Source organism: Aquila chrysaetos, chromosome 16 (assembly GCF_900496995.4).
Source record: "Aquila chrysaetos chrysaetos chromosome 16, bAquChr1.4, whole genome shotgun sequence".
In the NCBI taxonomy this organism is placed as follows: domain Eukaryota; kingdom Metazoa; phylum Chordata; class Aves; order Accipitriformes; family Accipitridae; genus Aquila; species Aquila chrysaetos.
Window position 1 is genome coordinate 15,979,377 of NC_044019.1, and position 21,702 is coordinate 16,001,078.

At 38.0% G+C, this 21,702-nt stretch overlaps 1 protein-coding gene across 13 annotated transcripts in view; it reads right to left on the reverse strand.

Moving 5' to 3' along the window:
- Window positions 1–21,702, reverse strand: part of INSC (INSC spindle orientation adaptor protein) — a 150,000-nt gene that overhangs the window by 13,105 nt on the left and 115,193 nt on the right. For all 13 annotated transcript variants that reach the window (XM_030038371.2, XM_030038375.2, XM_030038377.2 and 10 more), the window contains 2 exons: window positions 11,424–11,595; window positions 8,565–8,743 (listed from right to left, as the gene is read on the reverse strand). In XM_030038371.2, coding sequence (XP_029894231.1) covers window positions 8,565–8,743; window positions 11,424–11,595 — 351 coding nt within the window. The remainder of the gene's footprint in view (window positions 1–8,564; window positions 8,744–11,423; window positions 11,596–21,702) is intronic.

A 21,702-nucleotide genomic window follows, 5' to 3' on the forward strand; every position in this document is an offset into this window, starting at 1 on the left:
ATCAAGATGTTAACATGCAGATAGCTTCACTGGAACTAGTAAGATTTTTCACAAGACTAAGAGGCTAAGTAGTTAACTTTCAGAGCTTAAAAAACCATACCCAAAATCAAGAAGCTATGAAAGTTCACCTTTAAATAATTTGTTGGTGAACTAAGTATGCAGGGGCATTTGCAGGGGAGGGGGCTCCCCTTTAAGTCCATGGAAAATTTCCCTATTTAATAAATAAACTTAAAAATAATACAGAGATTTCATACATTCCAAATGTCAGTACAGCATCATGTTGCTAGTCTCGCAGTTGCCCTGGAAATTAATCTAAAACCTAACTAAAAATGTCTATTTCTCTAGGCAAAATAAGTAAACAGAGAGTAAACACAGATACCTCACTGTAGTGACAATATCATCCATTATTATAAAATTGGCAGTGTTAATCTTGTTGGTTACTGTAGTAAACAAAATCCATTTTTATAATTTGAAAGGTGGTTTTAGTACCACATAGTTTCCTTCCACTTACCCAGCCTTTCACACACATACTGAATTTATGAATGACGAACTTTCCTTTTCAGTTCTGGAGTCTGCTTTGCACTGAACCATAGGAATTTCAGTTGTCAAGAGTGATTTAAATTTGAGAAACCATGGTTAATTATGAACCTTTAAAATAGTTTTGTTCAAAACCTCTTGAAGAACAGTCAGCTTGGAAATTCTGTTGCTAAAAAAATGTAATCACTAACACTGTAATAACCTTTTTCCTTCTAAGCAACTAATGGTGAACAATGCTCATTAACCAGTGCACAAAGGTACTGAACGTTTGTTGCAAAAGTGAAAACTAGATGCAAATACCTTGTTATAAAACTAAGATACATACACTGAGAGTGTAAATCTCAAATGCTTTAGTTAACAAAGAGATATAAACCTATAGAGCGCATATGAAGCAGAAGGCTTCTTTGATAACCTTCCCTTAACAGGAGATTTAAGATGATCTGAAAGTGTTTCTCATTATTGTGAAACCAGCTACTCAGGAAGAAAAATGCAACAGGATTTGGAAGATGAAAGCACACGTTTTAGCCTGTTAAAGGGGCAGTATCTTCCACATTTGAGGGTCACTTACCTCACTTGGGGAGGGGGAGGTGTCTACAGAGCTGGAAGATGTGATGCTAATATACTTTTATTGATAATAAAGGCACACGGTTCAGTAAGCTTTTATTGACAGTCCCAACATAAATAGAAAGTCACAAGCTCACAATGAGAATTAGCAAGTTATTTAATTGAGTGGAAAAGTAGATCAATATAGAATTGCTAATTCTCTTACTTAATTACCCCCTTAAGGCTGATTCATCGCTAAGTAAAATTAATTCTTCTACATATTACAAGTATTTTGTAATTCGGTCAAATAAATGACATAAGGATAAATCAGAGAGTGTCTGCAAAGTTCCACATACCCATCTTCAGAAACAAAGGGGCATTTGACAGCTAATCAGAAGCAAGATGGAGTCTTTGTTTCTGAAAGTGAATTGAAAACATCTGAACCTCACGATTCAAGATCAGTCCACAGGGAGACAGCAAAAGAGTACATACAGCAGGGGTCAAGAACAGGCATTACATGAAGTCTGGGTAGAAAAACCTTTCGGGATACTATTTATTGGGAGAAATAACTTTGCTAAGAAATGTCTAGAAATTTTCTCTGGGACATTTTGTTGCTTAAAATAGAAAACTTAATTCCCATTGCTTCTGATAGCCATTTTTATGGTTGGGAATTCAGTTTTCTTCCTGAAAACAGAGAAATAAATATAGCTAGATAAGCAGATCAATAGGTCTTTCTGTCACCTGACTGAAAGAGGCAAACATCCCCCATAAAATAATAATAGCGGTTAAGAGACAGGAGCTGCTTGCGAAGTGTAGGTCTACTCTGAGACTGTGTCAGGGAACTATAATCTTGGAAAGCCGAGGCAGAGAAACACAGACTAAAACTAAAGGAATCTTACTCTTTGGAATGAAAGATGTCTTTACTACATTTTTATTTACTTTACTTCATATTGCTGACTAATCTAGCTAAGGAATAGGCAGAATAACCAGTTTCTCACATTTTTTGTTTTAAAAAGCACATAGGAAATGCATCCTGCATGGGTCACATGGTGAATGGGCATGTCCCATAAACCAGGTCACATGACTCTAACATAGCGATGGAGCTAAAGTGTGTCTCCTACCTCCCTTCTCAGGCCACAGTTTTCTGTCTTTCAGATGAAAATCCAGGGGAAAAAAAATAATCACCCCTCAGACTTCTTTCATGGTATTAGAAAGCTGCTTAGATTTTGATACTGACTCAATCAACCGAAGACACCTAAGACATCTGGTCTCCCTAGAGCAGAGCACAGTTTGGCCTAAGCCAACACACAGTTGTAGGAAACACCTTTGCTTGTCTAGCTAGTCCAATTGGAATTAGGGTTTGAGTATGTGGGAAGAAAGTTAATTACTCCCATTTTAGAGGAGGCAAAAAGTGCAGAGAACTAGTCCAACTGCCGCTAACTCAAGCAGAGTGGTCAGGAAGTAATTTCTGGTGCCTTCCTAGAAGGTAACAGTTTTCTACTTGAGGAGGAAAAAGAAACAAGAAACTGTAATCTGCAGAAACAGTTTATGAGCTCACCTGCTCAGAACCAAGACTGAAATAACAACCTTCACCTAGGCAGTGATTCTGTTTTGGAAAAAAAGATCAGTGGCAAAATTCAGAGGCTGTTCGAAATCTGCTATCTCATTTCCTGAAGGACTGAAGACAAAAAGACAACAAATGCAGCAAAATGCATACACAACCATGTCTGACTTACAGCTTTATGACTGGTACAGCCTGCAGCAAAGTCTCTTGTTTATAGTTTCTGCAGTAAAGAGCCCAGCACCAGCCTGATTGTACTGTGAACCTGGCAGGCAAGGGCAGAAAATAAAAACTGCAATGAATTGTGCTGACATAGCATGTTTCCTCTAGAGAGACTTTACACTGAGTAAGTGCAATGTCTGCCCAACTTTACAGATGATTAAACAAAAATGCAGAGAAGTTAAATTGCTTCTTCAAAATCAGAGCAGCAGCAGCAATATTAGGAATCGATCCCAGGAATAAAAACCTCACCACACTAAGCTAGCAAAGAATAGCAGAGTTCTTCAACTGAGCTGAGGTTTTACTCTTCCAACTGAACCTATTGCTTTGCAAGTTGGAGCACATTGTCTTATCCTGCATCAAATCTAAATGTGAAAGGCAGAACTGTAACTAAACAGGCATTTTGTCTCCAAAAAATTTAGTGTTTAAGAGAGAGAGTCAGTATTGGACCCCTGAAATGTAACAACCCCTAACATTGACCCCATAATGCCAGTCAATACTATTACTTGTATTTTTATATTGGTCGAATGTATATGCAAAGACAGTGATAACCAGTTAAAAAGAAAGAAAGGACATTAGGGAAGTGATTACAGTCTTACACAGAAAACTAATTAGGATATCAATGATATAATGGCATGGTTAAAGTTCAGATACAGTCATGTGACTTTTGGCCTAATTATCATTTTTGCATCTGTTACTGACAGTCTTGTTTCTTGTTTAATTTCTTAAGGTTTATTAAATAACTTAATTATGTAATTTATCACCTCTCTTTCTAGCTATATTAGTTGAAGACACGTTTTCTCAGTGTGATCTAGTCAATACTGGAAAGGATCACACAATTTTAGCATATAGTTTACCAACCACAGTTCACAACCAGAACACTGAGAGGGAGGGTAATCCTAACTGCACATCTAGTCACCACTATACTAACGTCAGAGCTGGATATGAACAGAGACCTGTGCAAGTAAACTGTGCAGATACCCTTTTATGACCTCGTTGTCCTTAAGTAAAGACTTTGTGTTGCATTTTTACCCACAGTGTGTAAATGTACAAAAGTGTATTGAACTGCAGAAAGGATGTGTGAGCATGCAGTTGAACCACTTGGGACTGTTAAATGTTACTTTGCAGCTGATCTTGAAAATAATTTTCAAGAACTAGACAGGAAGCTTAGGCTTACTGAAGTCAGACCTGACAGGCAGACCACCAAAATTTCCTCCTAACCCTGTCACTGGCTGCTTGTGTAACATGCCATAGGTGATTGAGTCCCAGGGTACCACATGCATTTCTTCTCTGGGACAGACCAGCTGATGGCCCAGCAGTGGAAGCGGTATTCCTCTTCTGATCCAACTGGGAGAGGGAGCTCCTCCTTCCATACTTCTTTTGCTCCAAGAAGAGAGCTTTAAAAAGCATAAATGAGGACTCTTCATCAACTGCCTTCCCCCTGACCAGCAATGATTTTGTCTAATACTTCTTGTCAGATGTAAGGAAGACACACACCTCACATGGGCTGCACTGCTCCAACTCTACTTCAAGCTCCCTGTTCTTATTAGCCCATACCAGCTTCCATACATATGGGAAAAATTGGGCAGCAGTTTAAAAAAATGCAGTCAGGAATTCCACAGTCTTCATGAAAACAAGCAGAAACAAAAAGCAGTTGGCAAGGAGTAATAAATTCCCCAGTGTTCAAGAAACTCAGCTTGAGAAGTAGCACTGCAAGTTCCTTTCATCCAGGCAGGGATTTTCAAAAGAAGTCTAAAAGACCTGTTAATATTCTTCTCATTAAAAACATTGCTCTCAAAGTCTTTCACTGGGTGTTAGGCAACATTTAAAAATCAAAACTTCTTTATGTTGAAGTAAAATCTGTCTCTGCTCTCCTCTTGACCCTACAATCTCCCATGTAAGAGAAGAAAGGGCAAAAAAGGCAACAAAATGCCCTGAAAAAAATGGGAGCAGAGAAAAGGATGTGGAACCTAGAGGAAGAATAGTATTGAGGGTTTCAAATCTTAAATGAGACAGAAGGTCTCAGCTTCAGAGCCTGCAGCATCTCCCAAACACCATGAAAACAGGAAAGAATCTAGCAGAAAAAAAAGCAGCAACCATTTCCATTTTCTCCTTCCAACTTAAAAGACTTTCTCCACCTCGGACCTTTTTGAAACATAATTCACTGATTTTTAGACCTAGAAATAACCACTTTAAAATGGATGTGTTCACTGCACATTAATTCTTTGTCTGCCTGAATAACAGAAGATCAGAACCTGTTAGACTATACCTCCACAACTTCACGGGTAAGGTGAGAATACTAGCAACACTGAAGAGACAAGTGGGAATGCAGAGAGAAAAATTTTATTATACATAAACAAGCTGTGCACAAACATACATATTTCATGTTTTTATATGTACAGTCTAACATGATGGTTAAAGTCAGGAAGGCCCTGAATGATAAGTGTTTTGGCTAAATCCTTCTTCTGACAGTGCTTAAACTCCATTAAGACATCTGACTGTATACATTACCCTGCTGAATTTAGGCATGAACCCTCTGAAAGGGTATTTTCATGCTCCTTTGAAGTAAAAAACCTGCTATCCAGAAAGTAAGTATCTGCAGCAAGAAAAAGAACATGGCACATTCATATCCATTTTGACCTATAACTAGAGGCTAAGGTATCTGGAAATTACAGCTTTATCTGACAAATCTTATACAAAGTATTTTGTTATAAAACTAAGCAATCTCAATGTAATACTGCTGGTTACAGTAGAAATACATGCTTCTATAAAATGGATAATGATTATCTTGTTTATCATTAAGTTCAGCACTCAGTTCTAGATTTCTTACCTGACCTAATCTAACACTGCCTGGAAAATGAAAGAGGAAGGAGGTGGGTTTTCATATAGTGAAGGCAGGAAATGTCTGTTATCACTTCCACAAAAAAGCTTTTCAGAAGTCAAAAGAAAGAACACTTTTAGAGGAAAATACTTTCAGGAGGCAACACACAATGCATCTGACATCCAACTCCTGGGCAGAATGTTATTTATTTATACCATGATGAAGGGTGATAACTAATCAGTGCTAGCTGTCCTTAGAAAGGCTGTATAGAAGGACATGCTGTGACTTTAAGACAAGGTAAAACAGCACAAATGAAAACAAAACTCACTTTTCTTTTCTTTTCTGGCATTTCAGCCACCTTTCTCCCATTTTTGGCTTACAGTGAGCAAGCTTCAGTCTGTTTTGGCAAATTACAATTTTCTTAAATCAGCAGTAATGCTGAAGTAGTAATGTATTTAGAAATACTGGGTAGTTTTCTATAGGATAATTGTGTTACTTAAACTAAAGCTCTGTATGAGAAACAGGGCATTTAAGTTTGAGGGGCTCTTTTATAATGTCTTATGATAATTAGACCATATTTTGTTGTATTTGCTATGAATCTTATTCTTACTTTGGTTAATTGTTTCAACATTTAGTATAGCTTAATTCTAATTCATCTATTTTATTAGCCAGGATGACTTGATCATTCAGAATGGACATTAGTCCATAAAAACATATTTCCACAGTGGTTGCATATTCCAAAATAAATCCTTGAATCAAAAAATTTCCAAACTTACTCAACTTTAATCTACATGTCCTTAGGCAAATGTCTACTAGCTGGGACATAATAATATATATAATGGGAAAAGTTAGTAACTATGCTATGTACCTAAAGGGAATTAAAGTATATATATCAAAAGCCAAAATGGCAATTTAGGACACCCTTATAAAATACAGTATTGTAGTGTTGCTTTTCTCTCTGGCTGAGTGTGTTTTCCTCATTGCAACAACTAGGCACAGAGCAAATTAAAAAGCAAAATACTCCATAAAACTGTCATAACTGGCAGACACACCAAACACACGCCCCCCAGAATAATACTGAAACAACTACCCTTTTGAAAGGTGAGCAATCTACTCAAACACACACTTGTTCAGGAATTCTAAGGAAAACCTAAGGCTGTTGCATTACCAAACCCACTTGACTAGTGACACTGACAGCTCTTAAAGAGAAGAGGAGCAGCATTCACAGATTCCACTTGAATACCAGGTGCTCAGTAATGGAAGAACACAAGGTAGGATTTTATAGTCCCCATTGCTGCAGAAATAACAAGGAGTCAGCTCAGAAACTTACTGCAGCACACCACAGAAAACGTCACACCTTTCTGATCTAGTTTTTCATTCCAAGAAGGAATGCAGGGGGTTATTGGGGATGAAATCTCCTCAAGTCTTGGAAGGAAGCCACTCAGTTCTCTGTTCCTCTAGCTAATGAGATGTCCTGCAAGTTGCAAAAGGCCTAGAACTAGTCTCTTACCTAATAAAGTCATACATATTTCTTTAAATCTCTGCCTTCCTTATACAAAGAAGGAGCTTGCTATGCTGCCCACAGAGCAAACTGCAAACTCACAGCTGACAGCAGAATTAAGATGAGGGCATAAATAAATAAGGAAGACAAAAGTATGAGAGCATACAGGAGGAATAAAAAAAGAACATAAAGAATTGCACAAATGTAATAATAGTATACAGCCATGTCAAACACGGCAGCTGACTTTCCCCAAAGAGCAATATAGTAATTATGGCTTAACTCCATCTTTTCATAAACACTCTTGAGCTAGAAAACTACTGAGTGCTATTAATATAAGCTAAAGCAGCCCTCATAACCCCTCTAGAACACCAATAATCAGTTTCTAAGGTCCTTTGTGCCTTGATTTCCATGGCCTGGCTCCTGTTGAAGGGTACACTTAGTTTTCTGTGGCAGTGCAGATCCCAAGTCTACCATAAATCATCTTTTGGCTACTTCGGAGATGGGAAGGGGATGGGCTTGTGAGGCCTGAATTACAGACTTCTAGTTATATTCACAGTGTCTCATAAACAGATGGAGGTTAACAGAGGCGACTAGCAACCTCCATCCCTTAGTAATAACTGCTGAAACCCTCAAGCCTCATACTTGTTACTCTGCTGAGGCAAAATTAATCACTGAGATGCCAAATAAGCAGTGCCTCTGCAGCACCCCATTGCATGGCAGTACCTGAGAGGAACAAAAGTATTCCCTCTGACTTAATCTGTGCATTAGCAGAGACCTTTAATTTTCTGTGTTGCTTTACTAAAAAAACTGGTGAAAAAAAAGGGAAATGCAGAAGTACATCAGCAGTATTTGCCAGTAAAACTTGCAAGCCATCTACCACGCCGTTAGGACTTGATCCAAAGCCCACCGACGTCAATGGGCTGAGGATCAGATCCTTATTCAGCTTTTGGAGCTAATTCATCTTTGAACTGACAATTGTATATTTAGGCTACAGTCTCCATTTATATCTTACTTGCCTCAAAGCTCTGTCCAGTCAAGTTTTGAATACCTCCAAAGATGAAGATTCCACAGCCTCTCTGGGCCTCTGTGTCACTGTTTGGCCATCTTCATGATGAAAAAAAAATTCTAGTATCTTAGAAATATGGAACTTTGGTTTTGCTTTTGTTTGTTTTCAAAATCACATTAACAGCTGTCCTATTTCATAATGCTCGTAATAAAAAGGAACAGAAACAGATAAAGAGTGAGCCATATAATGAAAAGAACCAAGAACGGAAGACACGAAAGCAACTTAGGTTTGACTATGTCAAAACAGATATAGAGCTGAAACCTGTTGACTTTTACACAAATGTGCTCAGACAGCATCTTGCTAAGAAACCACTCACCTGATCTCTGGAATATGGAGTATCCACTATGTGTTTGTCTGAACATGCTGCTAGAAGAATCTTCATCGCGTTTAACTGGAGCAATATTTCACAAGCCATGGTATCAAAGAAAGTAATATTGGCAAGAGCTGCTGAAGCCAGCAGGAAAACTTCACCAGAGGAGGCTTCTTGGCACAGTTCTAGGAATGCAGAAAATAAGTTGAAAAAAAGTCATTCCTTCATCGCAAAAAACATGGTTCGGTGTTTCAAAGCAATATATAAGCATCTGCAACTTGCATTAGTAATTGTAGTATCTAAGATCAAGTTCATAATCATCAAGATAAAAAAACCAAACCAAAACAAAGAAAATCATCTTAATTTTGTCAATTATATAATATCATAGAATCATAGAATCATTTAAGTTTGAAAAGACCTTTAAGATTATTGAGTCCAACCACTAACCTAGCACTGCCAAGTCTACCACTAAACCATGTCCCTAAGTGCCACATCTACACATCTTTTAAATACCTCCAGGGATGGTGACTCAACCACTTCCCTGGGCAGCCTGTTCCAGTTCTTGATAACACTTTCAGTGAATATTTTTTTCCTAATATCCAATCTAAATCTCCCCTGGCGCAACTTGAGCCCATCTCCTCTTGTTCTATTGCTTGTTACTTGGGAGAAGGGACTGACACCCACCTCACTACAACCCCCTTTCAGGTAGTTGTAGAGAGCGATAAGGTCTCCCCTCAGCCTCCTTTTCTCCAGGCTAAACAACCCCAGTTCCCTCAGCCGCTTCTCACAGGACTTGTTCTCTAGACCCTTCACCAGCTTCATTGCCCTTCTTTGGATGCACTCCAGCACCTCAATGTCTTTCTTGTAGTGAGGGGCCCAAAACTGAACACAGTATTTGAGGTGCGGCCTCACCGGTGCTGAGTACAGGGGGACGATCACTTCTCTAGTCCTGCTGGCCACACCATTTCTGATACAAGCCAGGATGCTATTGGCCTTCTTGGCCACCTGGGCATATGTCACATTGTTATGGTGCTTTATAAGCAATATTAACATTAGGCACCTTCAGCTGAACCACAAAAGCGGGGAAAGATGGAAAATACTAACCTGGACACCAAGTGTTTCTAACATTGATCTAATTAATGAGATGGTCTACCTAGTATACCATTCTACAGGGAATATTCCACTCAATGTTGTTCAACATAAAGCTTGATATAACTAAATAAAAGTAAATACAGGAGTCAGAAGGCTAACAGTAACTGATCCATAAGAGAGTAATTCTGCTATATATCCTATTCTTTAGAACAAGATACATATACATGTGGCCCATCTCTAAACCTATTCCTCTGTAGTCAAAGATCATCCTGTGTATTTTCCAGCTTCAGTAAGAAGTGCTGAAGACACAGCTACCTTTTAATTCCATGCACACATGTATTTTAACTAAGGTCTGAATCACCTGGTAATTGGATTTCAGCATGGTTTAAAAATTAAACATATTACAGTAATTCAATTACTGAGTTATAAATATTACAAGGAAACTAGTGTGTGATTACTGAAACGGCTCTTCCAAAGTTATACATGTTCTATTTTTAATGCTCACATTTCTTGGGCAGAGTATATACTACTAAAATTCCTGTGGAACTTAAACAGTGACAATCAGGGAAATGCTCCACTTGCTACTATCTTCTGGATAGGCTGTTCAGATCCTCCCTTGACTGTGGTACACTGTAACAACCTGGAAAATCATCTTAAATAAGTCATGTCAGATGCCTCTAGCAGTCTAGCTACAGCAGAACCAAGCTCAGCAGAGGTTAATTCCACCCACTCAATTCAGGGCAGGTTCAGGGCAGAACCTTCAGTGTTTGTTGCTGGACAGTCTAATCATCAGGAATAAATTGTTTCCTTGATTTCTGCAGCACTAGTTCTGTTTGGGCGTATTGAAGAATGCCTAAATACATCTCAGATAACTCCCAGCCACTGCAGAATTCTCAAGCACTGGCACTACTATACTCTTTTCTTGTTCTATTTTAAAAAAAGAAAAAAACAAAAAATGCATGAAAATTGAAGGGCTGTAGTTTAACTGTAACCATTGGGCTCAGTATAGAAATATCCAAATGTATTGATCTATTATATATGAGAAATCAAATTAGATGACCCAAACTGTACTTTCTGACATGAGACTCTGGGAAACTGAATTTCCAGATCATAGAGAGGAAGAAAACGCTTGACTGAAAGCTTCTGGTGTTTGCGAGGGATGGAACACAGTGCCAGAAGTAAAAGATTCCTCTCTGTAGAAAGTAATGAGAAATATCATTTTATTTTTCTGAAGTGTCCTCACTGACCCAGGTTAAGGAAAAGCTTGCTGTTACCTTTGCCTCATTTTACCATGGATCAGAGGCCTAGACAAGAAAGATGGACCTTTTATTTTCTTGTAACAGTGTCCATAATTATACTATACTGTACTTTTCCTTTGAAGTATCATACTAATGTAGATGCAGTGGTGAGCCTGAGTTCTAGCAAGTTTAGAAAATACAACAGGCATAAAGGTTATCAACTATTAAAAACTGCTCTTTTACAGACAAACATGGGACAAGAGGGTACTTTGCCGAGTCTCCTGTGGCTGTTATGGTGGAATTTCACACAGATGTTATTTTGACAAATATGCAAAAATTCTATTCAAATATGGACTGGAGTAAAAAATACTATGTAATTACCGAATGCTCTGATTCAGAATTAAAAATTACTGAGTTCCTTTATCTAGTAAGGAAAAAATGGCAAACATTATTTAGGGAATATTTCTAATGAAAGAGTCCTACCCCAACGTGTTATTTTAACTGGAAAGACTCTGAAGTCCTATAAAGAACTTACTGACAAGTGCTGTTACAATTTCTTCCATATTTTCCAGAAAGCTGCTGAGATGCTGAGTGAATGTGAGATGCGGAGATGTGATCTGTGCAATTACTGCTGCTGCTTCTGCATGAGTTGCTTCAGAATGGCTGTTATCAGTAAGAATGTCAGCCAGGCACAGTATCCCATCAACCTATGGAAAAACAATAGGTATAGGTTGGAAATACTCCAGGAAATACTTTTGCAACCAAAGATGGGTTTACAGTTCCCTTTTCTTGGCTGTGGCTAAAGTACTCAGTTTATTTTTAAAAATTACTTAAACTTGGTGGCATTTATGACATAAGAAGTTTCAATTTAGCAAATACAAATGAGTTCAGCCTGAAAGTTTGTTGACTAGCAAAGTCTTGCATTTTCTTCTCCCTTAATGTTTCTGCTGAATTCATTTTGGTCAAACACACAAGTCTTTTCTGACAGACATCTCTAGTTAAACATTAATCCAAAAATAAGCTCTGATAAGCAACTGCTAACTGCTACTATGCCACAGTCTCATTTAAGCTCTTGTCTGAATGTGTTACATTGGAAAACTTGAGCCTGAGCGTGCAGTAAGTTCTTCGCAGACATATTTTTTTGCCACTTTTTTCTGAACTTGCCACAAAGCCAATGCAGGGTCAAAAAATACTATTAAGGAGCGGCCCTGGCCAAACCACACCTGATGAGCTTGCACAGCTCTCACATTAAAGCTAGGTCCGTATACCCCTTGCTTACTTGGAAGGGAAACAGAGATATGAGTAAAATGTACATAGGTTTATGCTTTTAGAGTGCCTGAAGTGTTCTGAACTCATTCCTTCCACAGTTTAGGCAGATACATCATATATGCACACCTTGCTCTGGATTACAGGAGACCCATTGACACAATGAAAGACTGCAACTGTGCATAGCCAATGGGATGGCTTAAACTGCAGAAACATATCAGCTGTTAACAACCAAACCCAGCAAAGGAAGGTTCTCTGTAGACAAGGATATAATCTGTGAACTTCCAAATTAACAGGACTATGTTTCTTCTGCTGTTTAACATACCCTGAATAATTCATCAAGTTGTCAAGTAGGTAGGTAGATGTGCTTAGAGGGGACAGAGCATGAAGAATTATGTAATTAATTATGGACATGTTTATGTCAAATTCACATAAATTCACTAATTATAATCTTTATATGAATAAAACTAATGTAACTATAGGGATAGTTTACAAATGATCAGAGCTTTTACAAACTTCATAGAGCAAATGTTTTAAAAACTGCCCTTATTTATTTATTTATTTATTTATTTGAAGTTCTGAAAAAGCGTGGTGTCAATTGCCTTATATGTTGCTTGGACACTTTATAGATACAAAGAGGAGTTATAAAGGCTTAGCACTGAAATAAACTTTAACAGTCAAACACAAACAAACCCACGTTTATGTTGTGCATTCACCAAGACTCTTTCTTAGGTCTGTTGTTCAGACTGCATTCTTTGTCTATTCAAAATTTCCTCAGAGCATGCACATTAAGTCCTATCCATTATCTCCACCAAGGGTATTTAGCAAATCTCTTAATCACATTTTTGTTATTTATTAATACAGAAGGTTGAGTTATCTTAATTACTTATCCTGCAATGGGCATGAATTAAATTATTTGATAAGCACTGACAGTTACTGTATTTTACAAGAAAAGCTCTCAGATTGATGGGAGCAAAAATTACCCTCTGGAAGATCATTCATTGGGATGCACTTTTTAATAGGCAGTAGACTATATCATTGGAACTCTAATAACATAGATAAATACAAAAGAAATTATATCTCTATTTTTCCTCGGATTACAAATGGGATTTAGTATAGAAGCTCAAGTACTGGCAAGAAGAGGAAGAATAAATTTTCAACATTAAACTTTTTCTTGACAAGCTTTCAACATGAATCTACCTACAGCAAAATATTTCCTCCTAGTTATGGCAGAATTCTACAGCTTGAAACAGCGGATTCACATAATTCACTTGGCTTCAAGGTATATTAATAGATCTCAGTGTCAAGAATTAATATATGTCCTCACAAGATGATTTAGTAGCCAAAGTGTGCTAGACAATATCATATGCAAAAACCCCCAACTTTGTCACCTTGAAACCTCCCCAGATCACACCTTGTCTGGGGTCCGAAGGATGCTAATAACAACAGTCAGTATAAAAAGTTAAATATATTCCAAGGCATTAAAAAAATACTTCACAAGAAACTTCTTCTAAGATCTGGTAACAGGATACAGCACTCTTCAGCTCTAAATTTACTGGTTAAAATTCGCCTGGCCAACTCTTATTCAATGACCTTGACAAAATGACTTTAGAGTAGTTTTATGCTATTTCAGAACAAGTAATGGCTTATGAATGACAGGTACAAGCACCTTGTTAGATTTTTCCATCACCACTGATTGTTTATATCTACACTATAAAATACAAGCTTCTAACAATACAGGGCTGTACTTAACTTTTAAATTACATCTTTGATTTTTGTATTTGCTAAGTAATTGTTTTTGGAAATTGGGAGTTGTTGAATTGTAAATAGAAGTGGATATATGGTTTTATTCAGCATAAAGGTACAATACATATTTTGGATCCATGAAAGCCAGCACTAGTGAGTTTCCTTTCTATTCAGAATCATGTAAAATACTAACAAATTCAGCCTAAAATTTGCTCTGTACACTTTCGTCTTCCATCTTTAATATAGAAAATAAAATAATTCTACTTCAGCAGGCAACCCCATTTATAAGTGTCTACCAATAAATTTTAAAATGACAGGGGAACAATCTAATAAAAGCACTTTAACATCGAAAAAGAAATTGCTGCTCAAAGCATTTTTATAATTAGCTTTCACACTGAAAGGAACTTTGGATGGCTGCCCTGTTTTCTGTTTAATTTTGGTGAAGTAATCAGCTAAACGTCAAATCTGTTCATCACCTTGGCAATACAAAAGAATCAGTTAGCCAGATAATGCAAACAAATGAATTCCATGAATGCAACAAGATGCTGTGGAGACCCTGCATTTGAGGAATGGCGTTCAGTAAATGCTTGATCACTAATATTTTAATATTGATAACTGGAAAAATGCCAGGAACTTACATCCTTATGAGCATAGCCCTGTTATAGAAACTTAATCCAAGTGACAAAATAAATGCTTGACCGCTTTACTGCATAGATCAAGTCTCCTGAAAGGAAATAATTTCTTTTCTCTGCAACAGGAATGAATGAGTTCTGGGGCAGACCTCTTCTTTCTTCGGTATACCTGTTCTTCCTCCTAAATATATTAAATAAAACTAGGCATCTGTTAAAGATACCAATACAGAGCTTGGGATGAAGTGCATTAATGACTTCATGATTTGAAATATTAAGCACAACAACAGTCTTAACCCTCTGCTTTCCACAAGGAGGTTCAAGGCAGGCTTTCCATGCCACTCTGGCAACCAAGACCCATTGCTTTCTTTTTAATAATGTCTCTCTTCATTTGTATAAAATGCTGCTGAAGGTCTTTTCTCATACTATGACTTTCTCTAACACTCCTGTTTGCCCACTCTTAACATTCAGACAATCACTACATATTGGTAAACTTTCTCAAAGGTTTTTTTCAAGTTCTTTATATTGATCTCCAAAGTCATCTTGCTGATATTGGAAAGCCTTACAGGCTATCAGTTGATTTCCCACTGTCAAATCCATGGATAACACTATTAGCCTACAGCTGGGTGCTTCTGGTAAGCAGCACCAGCAGGTTCCAAAGCAGTTTTAAAGGAAGAATGGAAGGGAGATGTTGAGATCCAGGTATAAGATAGCAAACGTGGAAACAAAATCACAAAGGGGATCACCTCTTAAACACTGCCTCAACCTTCCCAGGAGGGTAGAGGAAAATTTCAAAAGCAGCAGCTGCTTCAGTCAAGAACTGACAGAACAGTGTTGTGTTTGTTTTATCCTTTCACACACGCTGTGATTGAAGCGAGGACAGGTTAACTATATAGGTGAAGACATGAACATTAGCAGACTAAATAGCAAATGCATAGCTGGATGAAAACCCAAACACATTAAAATTTATGGGATGAGGAAGAGGGCAACAGAGAAGGAAGGAAGGAAAAATTAACATGTTCAGAAAATGTTTGAATCTCCTGCTCAGCATTCTTTGAACACAATCTACTTCACTCCCCAGACCATCGCATGAGCTATGCAGTCACTTCACTATTCTGCAACTCCATTGAAAATGTCATCCAGCAGAATTCATATACTGTTATTTTGATGACTTTTTACTCATGAAATGAATTCCTGATCATCAAGGCTCAGGTATATCCTATGTCAATTTCTGTAACTTATTCTGCACCTGTAGAAGGCCTACAAGTCTTCTTTAATTTCTATGTTGAAAGAAAGGAAGGGAAAAGGACAAAGGTATTCTACCTTGCACACAATGATCTTTCATATTTGAACAGTTGCCCTGCCAAGTGCTCAGCAGATAAAAACTGCCTTAGCTCCACTGAGAGCTGTGCTGATTTAGACCAGATGAAGATTTGGTCAGCTATTTTTAAAGTGAGATGATATATTAATAAAGTCATGCCATTAAAATGTCCACAAATACTATTCCAAGTAATCAAAGCTACTGCAGCAATTCCATGGTAGCAGCAGTGACCAGTGAACAGAACTGTAATGACTTTTATAACTACTGCTGTACTACAGTGGCCATGGGACCTAATTTATAAGCCATGTTGTATACTCTACAGAATAGTGGGGGGCTGAATAAAGGTTGAATGGTTCCCAGCTCAGTAGCTTTAAAACTGCTGGCAATAACCTTAGCTTTGAATCTAAATTGGCTGTGAGTGGGTGCTTTAGTTCATGGCAACTTCAACTAAAGCTTTCCTTTTAAACTTCTCTCCTTCAGAATGTGGTCAAGCTAATTAAGAAGTATTTGTTCTTCCTTGTATTTAGCCATCAAGGGGCAGTGTGAAGATGATCTGATCTATATGAGGAATATTGTTATATTGCGTGAAAAAAATATATCTCAACCTTCTCTCTCTCAAAAAAAGGGGAGATAGTTGGCTGCTTCAGCTTGAAGGATACATCAAATGTGGCAATGCCTAAGTAGCAACCTTGCAGCCATGCTGCAGGAAGAAACAAACTGCAGAGCAAGATGAATTAACAAGTTCCTTATTCTGGGCTGACTAGGAGTGAAAGGATAAACAGTAGGTAACCTTTTCTCACTACAAAACCTAGGGAAAGCAGTCAAGTAGTCACCTCGCAGTGCGTGTTCTTTGGCACTCAGAGATGCTCTAAGCTTGTTGCAGATAAAAAGTACAACTGTTTATCAAAGAGTTAATAGAGAATAAGTCATTTTACAGAAAGGATGGACAAGATCAATAAGATCGACATCCACACTTCTCTCTTGTCTTTGCTTCAAGGATAAGGGAATAGCTGGCTTTGAGCTCCCTCAATTTTGAAGACTGATATGAAGGGTAAGACAGTCTTTTAAAGTTTTATTTCTGTAGTAGATAAAAGAAACCGGGAACTGTGCTGCTATTAGCCTAGCAGCTCACATATTCCCACTGCCATAAATCACAGCTTACATTGCTTCAAACTACCCTCTACAAACATAGGTGAACCACTCAAGGATACATTCAACTTTCCTCATCTGCTCCTCACATGCCTCCAATGCTACATGATAGCTGCTGAGTCGCTACAAAGGGCAGAAGGAGAAGAAGACAGCAAAGGAATTCACTTGCAGTTATGTAAAGCTCTATAGTATAGATCCTTCTACTCAACCACTGTTGGTGTTTATAGAATTGGGATGCATTGATAAAACAGAAGGAAAACTACTGAGCACAAATGAGTACGGTGGATTGGAAAAAAGACATTTGCAATGGCCTCTGTACTCAGCATTTGTTACATTCTCTTTCTCCTGTCCTGTCACAAATAAAAGACAATCACAATAATGACTATGTTATCTGTAATCTCAGGAGCATACAAGAATAGGGGAGAACTATTTGTGTTCACATATAGTAAAGTTAGAGATAAAATTCTTCAAGTTACATGACACATGACAGAAGCCAAAGGTTTCTCAGATTCTTTTGCCTTACAGTTTGGAGGGCTGGATATACTGGCTTGTTTTTACATTGCAGGAAATCTATTCCTATTTGTAGGATTTTCTTGATATCTGCATTACAAATTCCAGAAACTACATGCTTGTTTCTTTTAAATAATGGATAAGGCTTTATATATTATACTTTGGGGCCTGAATTTCATTAAAATGAAGCCACACGGACACAAAAAGGACTCGGCAACAAGATGAGAGGAACTGTCATGTGTTACATAAGAATGCTGAACAAGATACTGGGACCTGAAGTCTGAGTTAGGGAAAGACCATATATTAGTAGTTTTCACATAGCCCTCATTTTTATTTACCCTGGGGGATCATAGTCTGAGAAAAAGAAAAAAAAACCACCTCAACTATTCCTATAAACAAACAGGGGCTCCAGGGTTATGCATAGCAGGGCACTCCAGAAAATGAGATGTGCTCACTGAAAAAAACATGCTCCGATCATCTAGTTTTAAATAAATAATGTCACAGACACTTCATTGCATGAGGGCATATTCTCAAACACCTGGTATCTGGCATTTAAAAACAAGAACACTCTTTCAACGTGTTTGATTACTTTGTGTCATTTAGGTTTTGGTGTGACACCATGGATTTTATTTTCAAGAAGTGTCTGTTAGTGTACCTCTTCATGAGAAAAAAAAAAAAATCCCATGCACACCACATTTTTAGAGGACCCTCTTCATCTATTACAATAATGAGAAAGTGCCTCTATCCAAAAAGAGCAGCATGGAGGTCATAGCCAGAGAATCAGTCATTATCAACTAATCTAACTCTTCACAGTGTCTTTCTTCTCTCAGGAAAAGTATCTGATAATCTTCCTGCTAGAATTCTGGATGTGTTTAAGTCAATACTTTCAAATCTTAACATGATTATGCTAAAGACTTACTAAAAGAGCTTATTATTATTAATTATTACTGTAATTTCACATACAACTTCTTCTCTCATCAGATTAAAATTCTTGAACAGGTCATTTTACCATGAAGTTAGAAACAAACATAACCCTACCCTATGCTCAAAGTATGACAATGAAAACACCACAGCAGAAAGTAGAGAGTTACATTAGAAAGCTAGAAAGAATGAATGAGCAATGGAGATAGCACAGGATGTCACTTTTTTTACTGTTACTTTAAATACGAGATTCTGCAAATGCATTCAGAAACAGATCCTTATGTAAACAATTTTCCTGCAAATATTCCTCATTTCAATGGTGTCAGTCGGTTTAGCCTAAAAAATATCCAGTCTCTGAAATACAAAGCCTCTACAGTATTTGAATCACAGGTACACTAATTAAACACTCCATAACAGTAGGACATTTATCTAATAGAATGCATTAAATATATACAGCAACTTGTTCAGAAAATATGTTTCTATGTCTAAATTCACATAATTGCCAAAACTGACTCAGTGCTTCACCCATGTTGTTCTTTCTAAAACTTTTTGTTGCTTTTAAGAAAAGCACTATGAGGCACTAAGCGTTAATATAATTGTTTGCTACATTCATTGCTTCACAATGGCTGTTCAATTATTTTAATAAATTAATTTAAATAAGTTAGCTCCAGAACCGACCTTGTACGTGCCAGATTTTTATTGGCAGAGAATTTTTACAAGCAAGTTATAGAGCTTTATGATAGCCATTTATAATGAAAACACTCACAGCACTTTAGCTATAAAACTTTTAGTGAGCAACTCAATAAGAGTCCATTCGTGTTGTAATAACAACAGAGGAAATTGCTAGCCTTATTCAAACAAGAATTTAAAAAAAAGTAAAAATGTAGCATTTTTCATCTGGTGAAAATTGATGGAACTTCACTGGCTGCAGCAGGCTCAAGCTATTTGGTCCTAAGATTCGTCTCCTGACAGGAAAATCTCCTTGGGTCTCCTACAAACATTGATTTATTTCTATGACTGCAGTGGCAATAAAATAATTTCAGAATTGCTTTAAGCATAAGAATTTCAAGTTTAAGATCAGCTGTTTGCATGGAATCTTTATGAGCAGTCAGAGGTCTACTATGAGCCATCAGGTAAAATGATCTCATAGGTTTTTCTCTCCATTAACACCTCCCAGTACTGCTCTTTGGTCAAATATAGTTGCTATATTTATTCTGTATTAGAAGAAATAAGGACAATACTAAGAGGCTGAGAAAATGGAATATTTTTACAAGCTGAATTTTGATTTTTCTTCTACTCAATATAGTTTGCTGCCTTACCAGGTCTCAACATAAATAAGCATCTTTATCAAGGATAACAAACATAAATATTTAAAGTTAAGCTACTGTTTGAACACTGCATTGAAGGAGGAACAAAACCACAAATTCGGTTACACTTTCAATAGAGATTATTTCTGCAGCAAGCAAAGATAGCTACAACATAGCACTGTGATACAGGGGCAGTTGCAATTTGCATTCAAAATCATATTTGCAAGTCACGCTTAATTTCATAAACTGATCTCACATCAGAAAACCATGTCAGAACTCACTGAAATTGAATTTATCTAGTGAGAAGATTTCAGCTTCAATAGCCCAGGATCTTCTCCAGTTATTTTAGATGGAAAAATGTGTAAGCATTATGTTATGGCAAAGATAAAATCTCAACTTGCCATATTTTAGCTAAGAAGCTGCATAGATCTGGGAAAACAAGCATGTTATTGAGGAAAGTCCCAAATACTGTTCTGATTCTGTCATTCAGTCACTGCCTGTTTTTCTAATAGTGTCCCTAATCTATGAGCCAGTTTGTTCACTTGTAGAATAATACTTCACAAAAGATGTTATGACAGAAGGAACCTAACAACTAGCAAGTACTAAATATTAGAATTCCCCAGTAACACTCAAGGTTCACTTCACATAAGCAGTAAAAACTCTCATTGCATATTCCAAACCAACCTAATCCTCCTGATCTGTAAAGCCCAAGTCTGGGCCAGAAATCTGACGTGATCAGGCTTTATTCTGCCACCTGCCAGTCCACAAATAACACAAGAAGAGCCATGGCAGCTCTCCACAGAACGGTACAGGGCTTCCCCTGGCTCCAGGAGAGGCTCCCAGGATTAGGACCTATATTCTTCTGTTTCAGAGGGAAGCAGAGATAACATCATGGGACATCTAGAAGAGATACTAGAAAAGCGTGACAACTGAAAAAAAGGGGTATAAACACGTCACTCTGAAATTGGAACTACCAAACCCTTGCGGCCAAACATAACTTTAGATCAAGGTATACCAAACTTCTAGAAAGAGTTTAAGTTCTGTTGAAGATCAAAGAGTCTGGGAGAAAGAAAATGCTGTTCTGAAGGACAGCACCTTGCTAGACACTAGAATGAAATAGCGGCTTACTGGATTATCTCCTGAGACTTGCTTACACTGCACTGTCCTTTTCTAACAGCACTAACAAACAGAATAAATGTCATAGAAACATAGAATCATAGAGTCATTTAGGTTGGAAAAGACCTTCAAGATCATCGAATCCAACCGTCATCCATGCCCACTAAACCATATTCTGCAGTACCCTGTCTACGTGCTTTTTGAATACCTCCAGGGATGGTGACTCAACTACTTCCCTTGGCAGCCTATTCCAATGTCTGACAACCCTCTCAATAAAGAAATTTTTCCTTGCTGCAACTTGAGGCCATTTTCTCTCATCCTATCTCCAGCCACCTGACAGAAGAGACCAGCACCAACATCACTACAACCCCCTTTCAGGCAGTTGTAGAGAGCGATAAGGTCTCCCCTCAGCCTCCTTTTCTCCAGGCTAAACAACCCCAGCTCCCTCAGCCGCTGCTCATAAGACTTGAGCTCCAGGCCCCTCACCAACTTGGTTGCCCTTCTCTGGACACGCTCCAGCACCTCAATGTCTTTCCTGTAGTGAGGGGCCCAAAACTGGACACAGGACTCGAGGTGCGGCCTCACCAGTGCCGAATACAGGGGAACAATCACCTCCCTGCTCCTGCTGGCCACACCATTTCTGATGCAGGCCAGGATGCCATTGGCCGCCTTGGCCACCTGGGCACACTGCTGGCTCATATTCAGCCAACTGCCAAGCAGCACCCCCAGGTCTTTCTCTGCCGGGCAGCTTTCCAGCCACTCTTCCCCAAGCCTGTAGCGCTGCATGGGGTCACTGTGACCAAAGTGCAGGACCCGGCACTTGGCCTTGTTGAACTTCATGTGATTGGC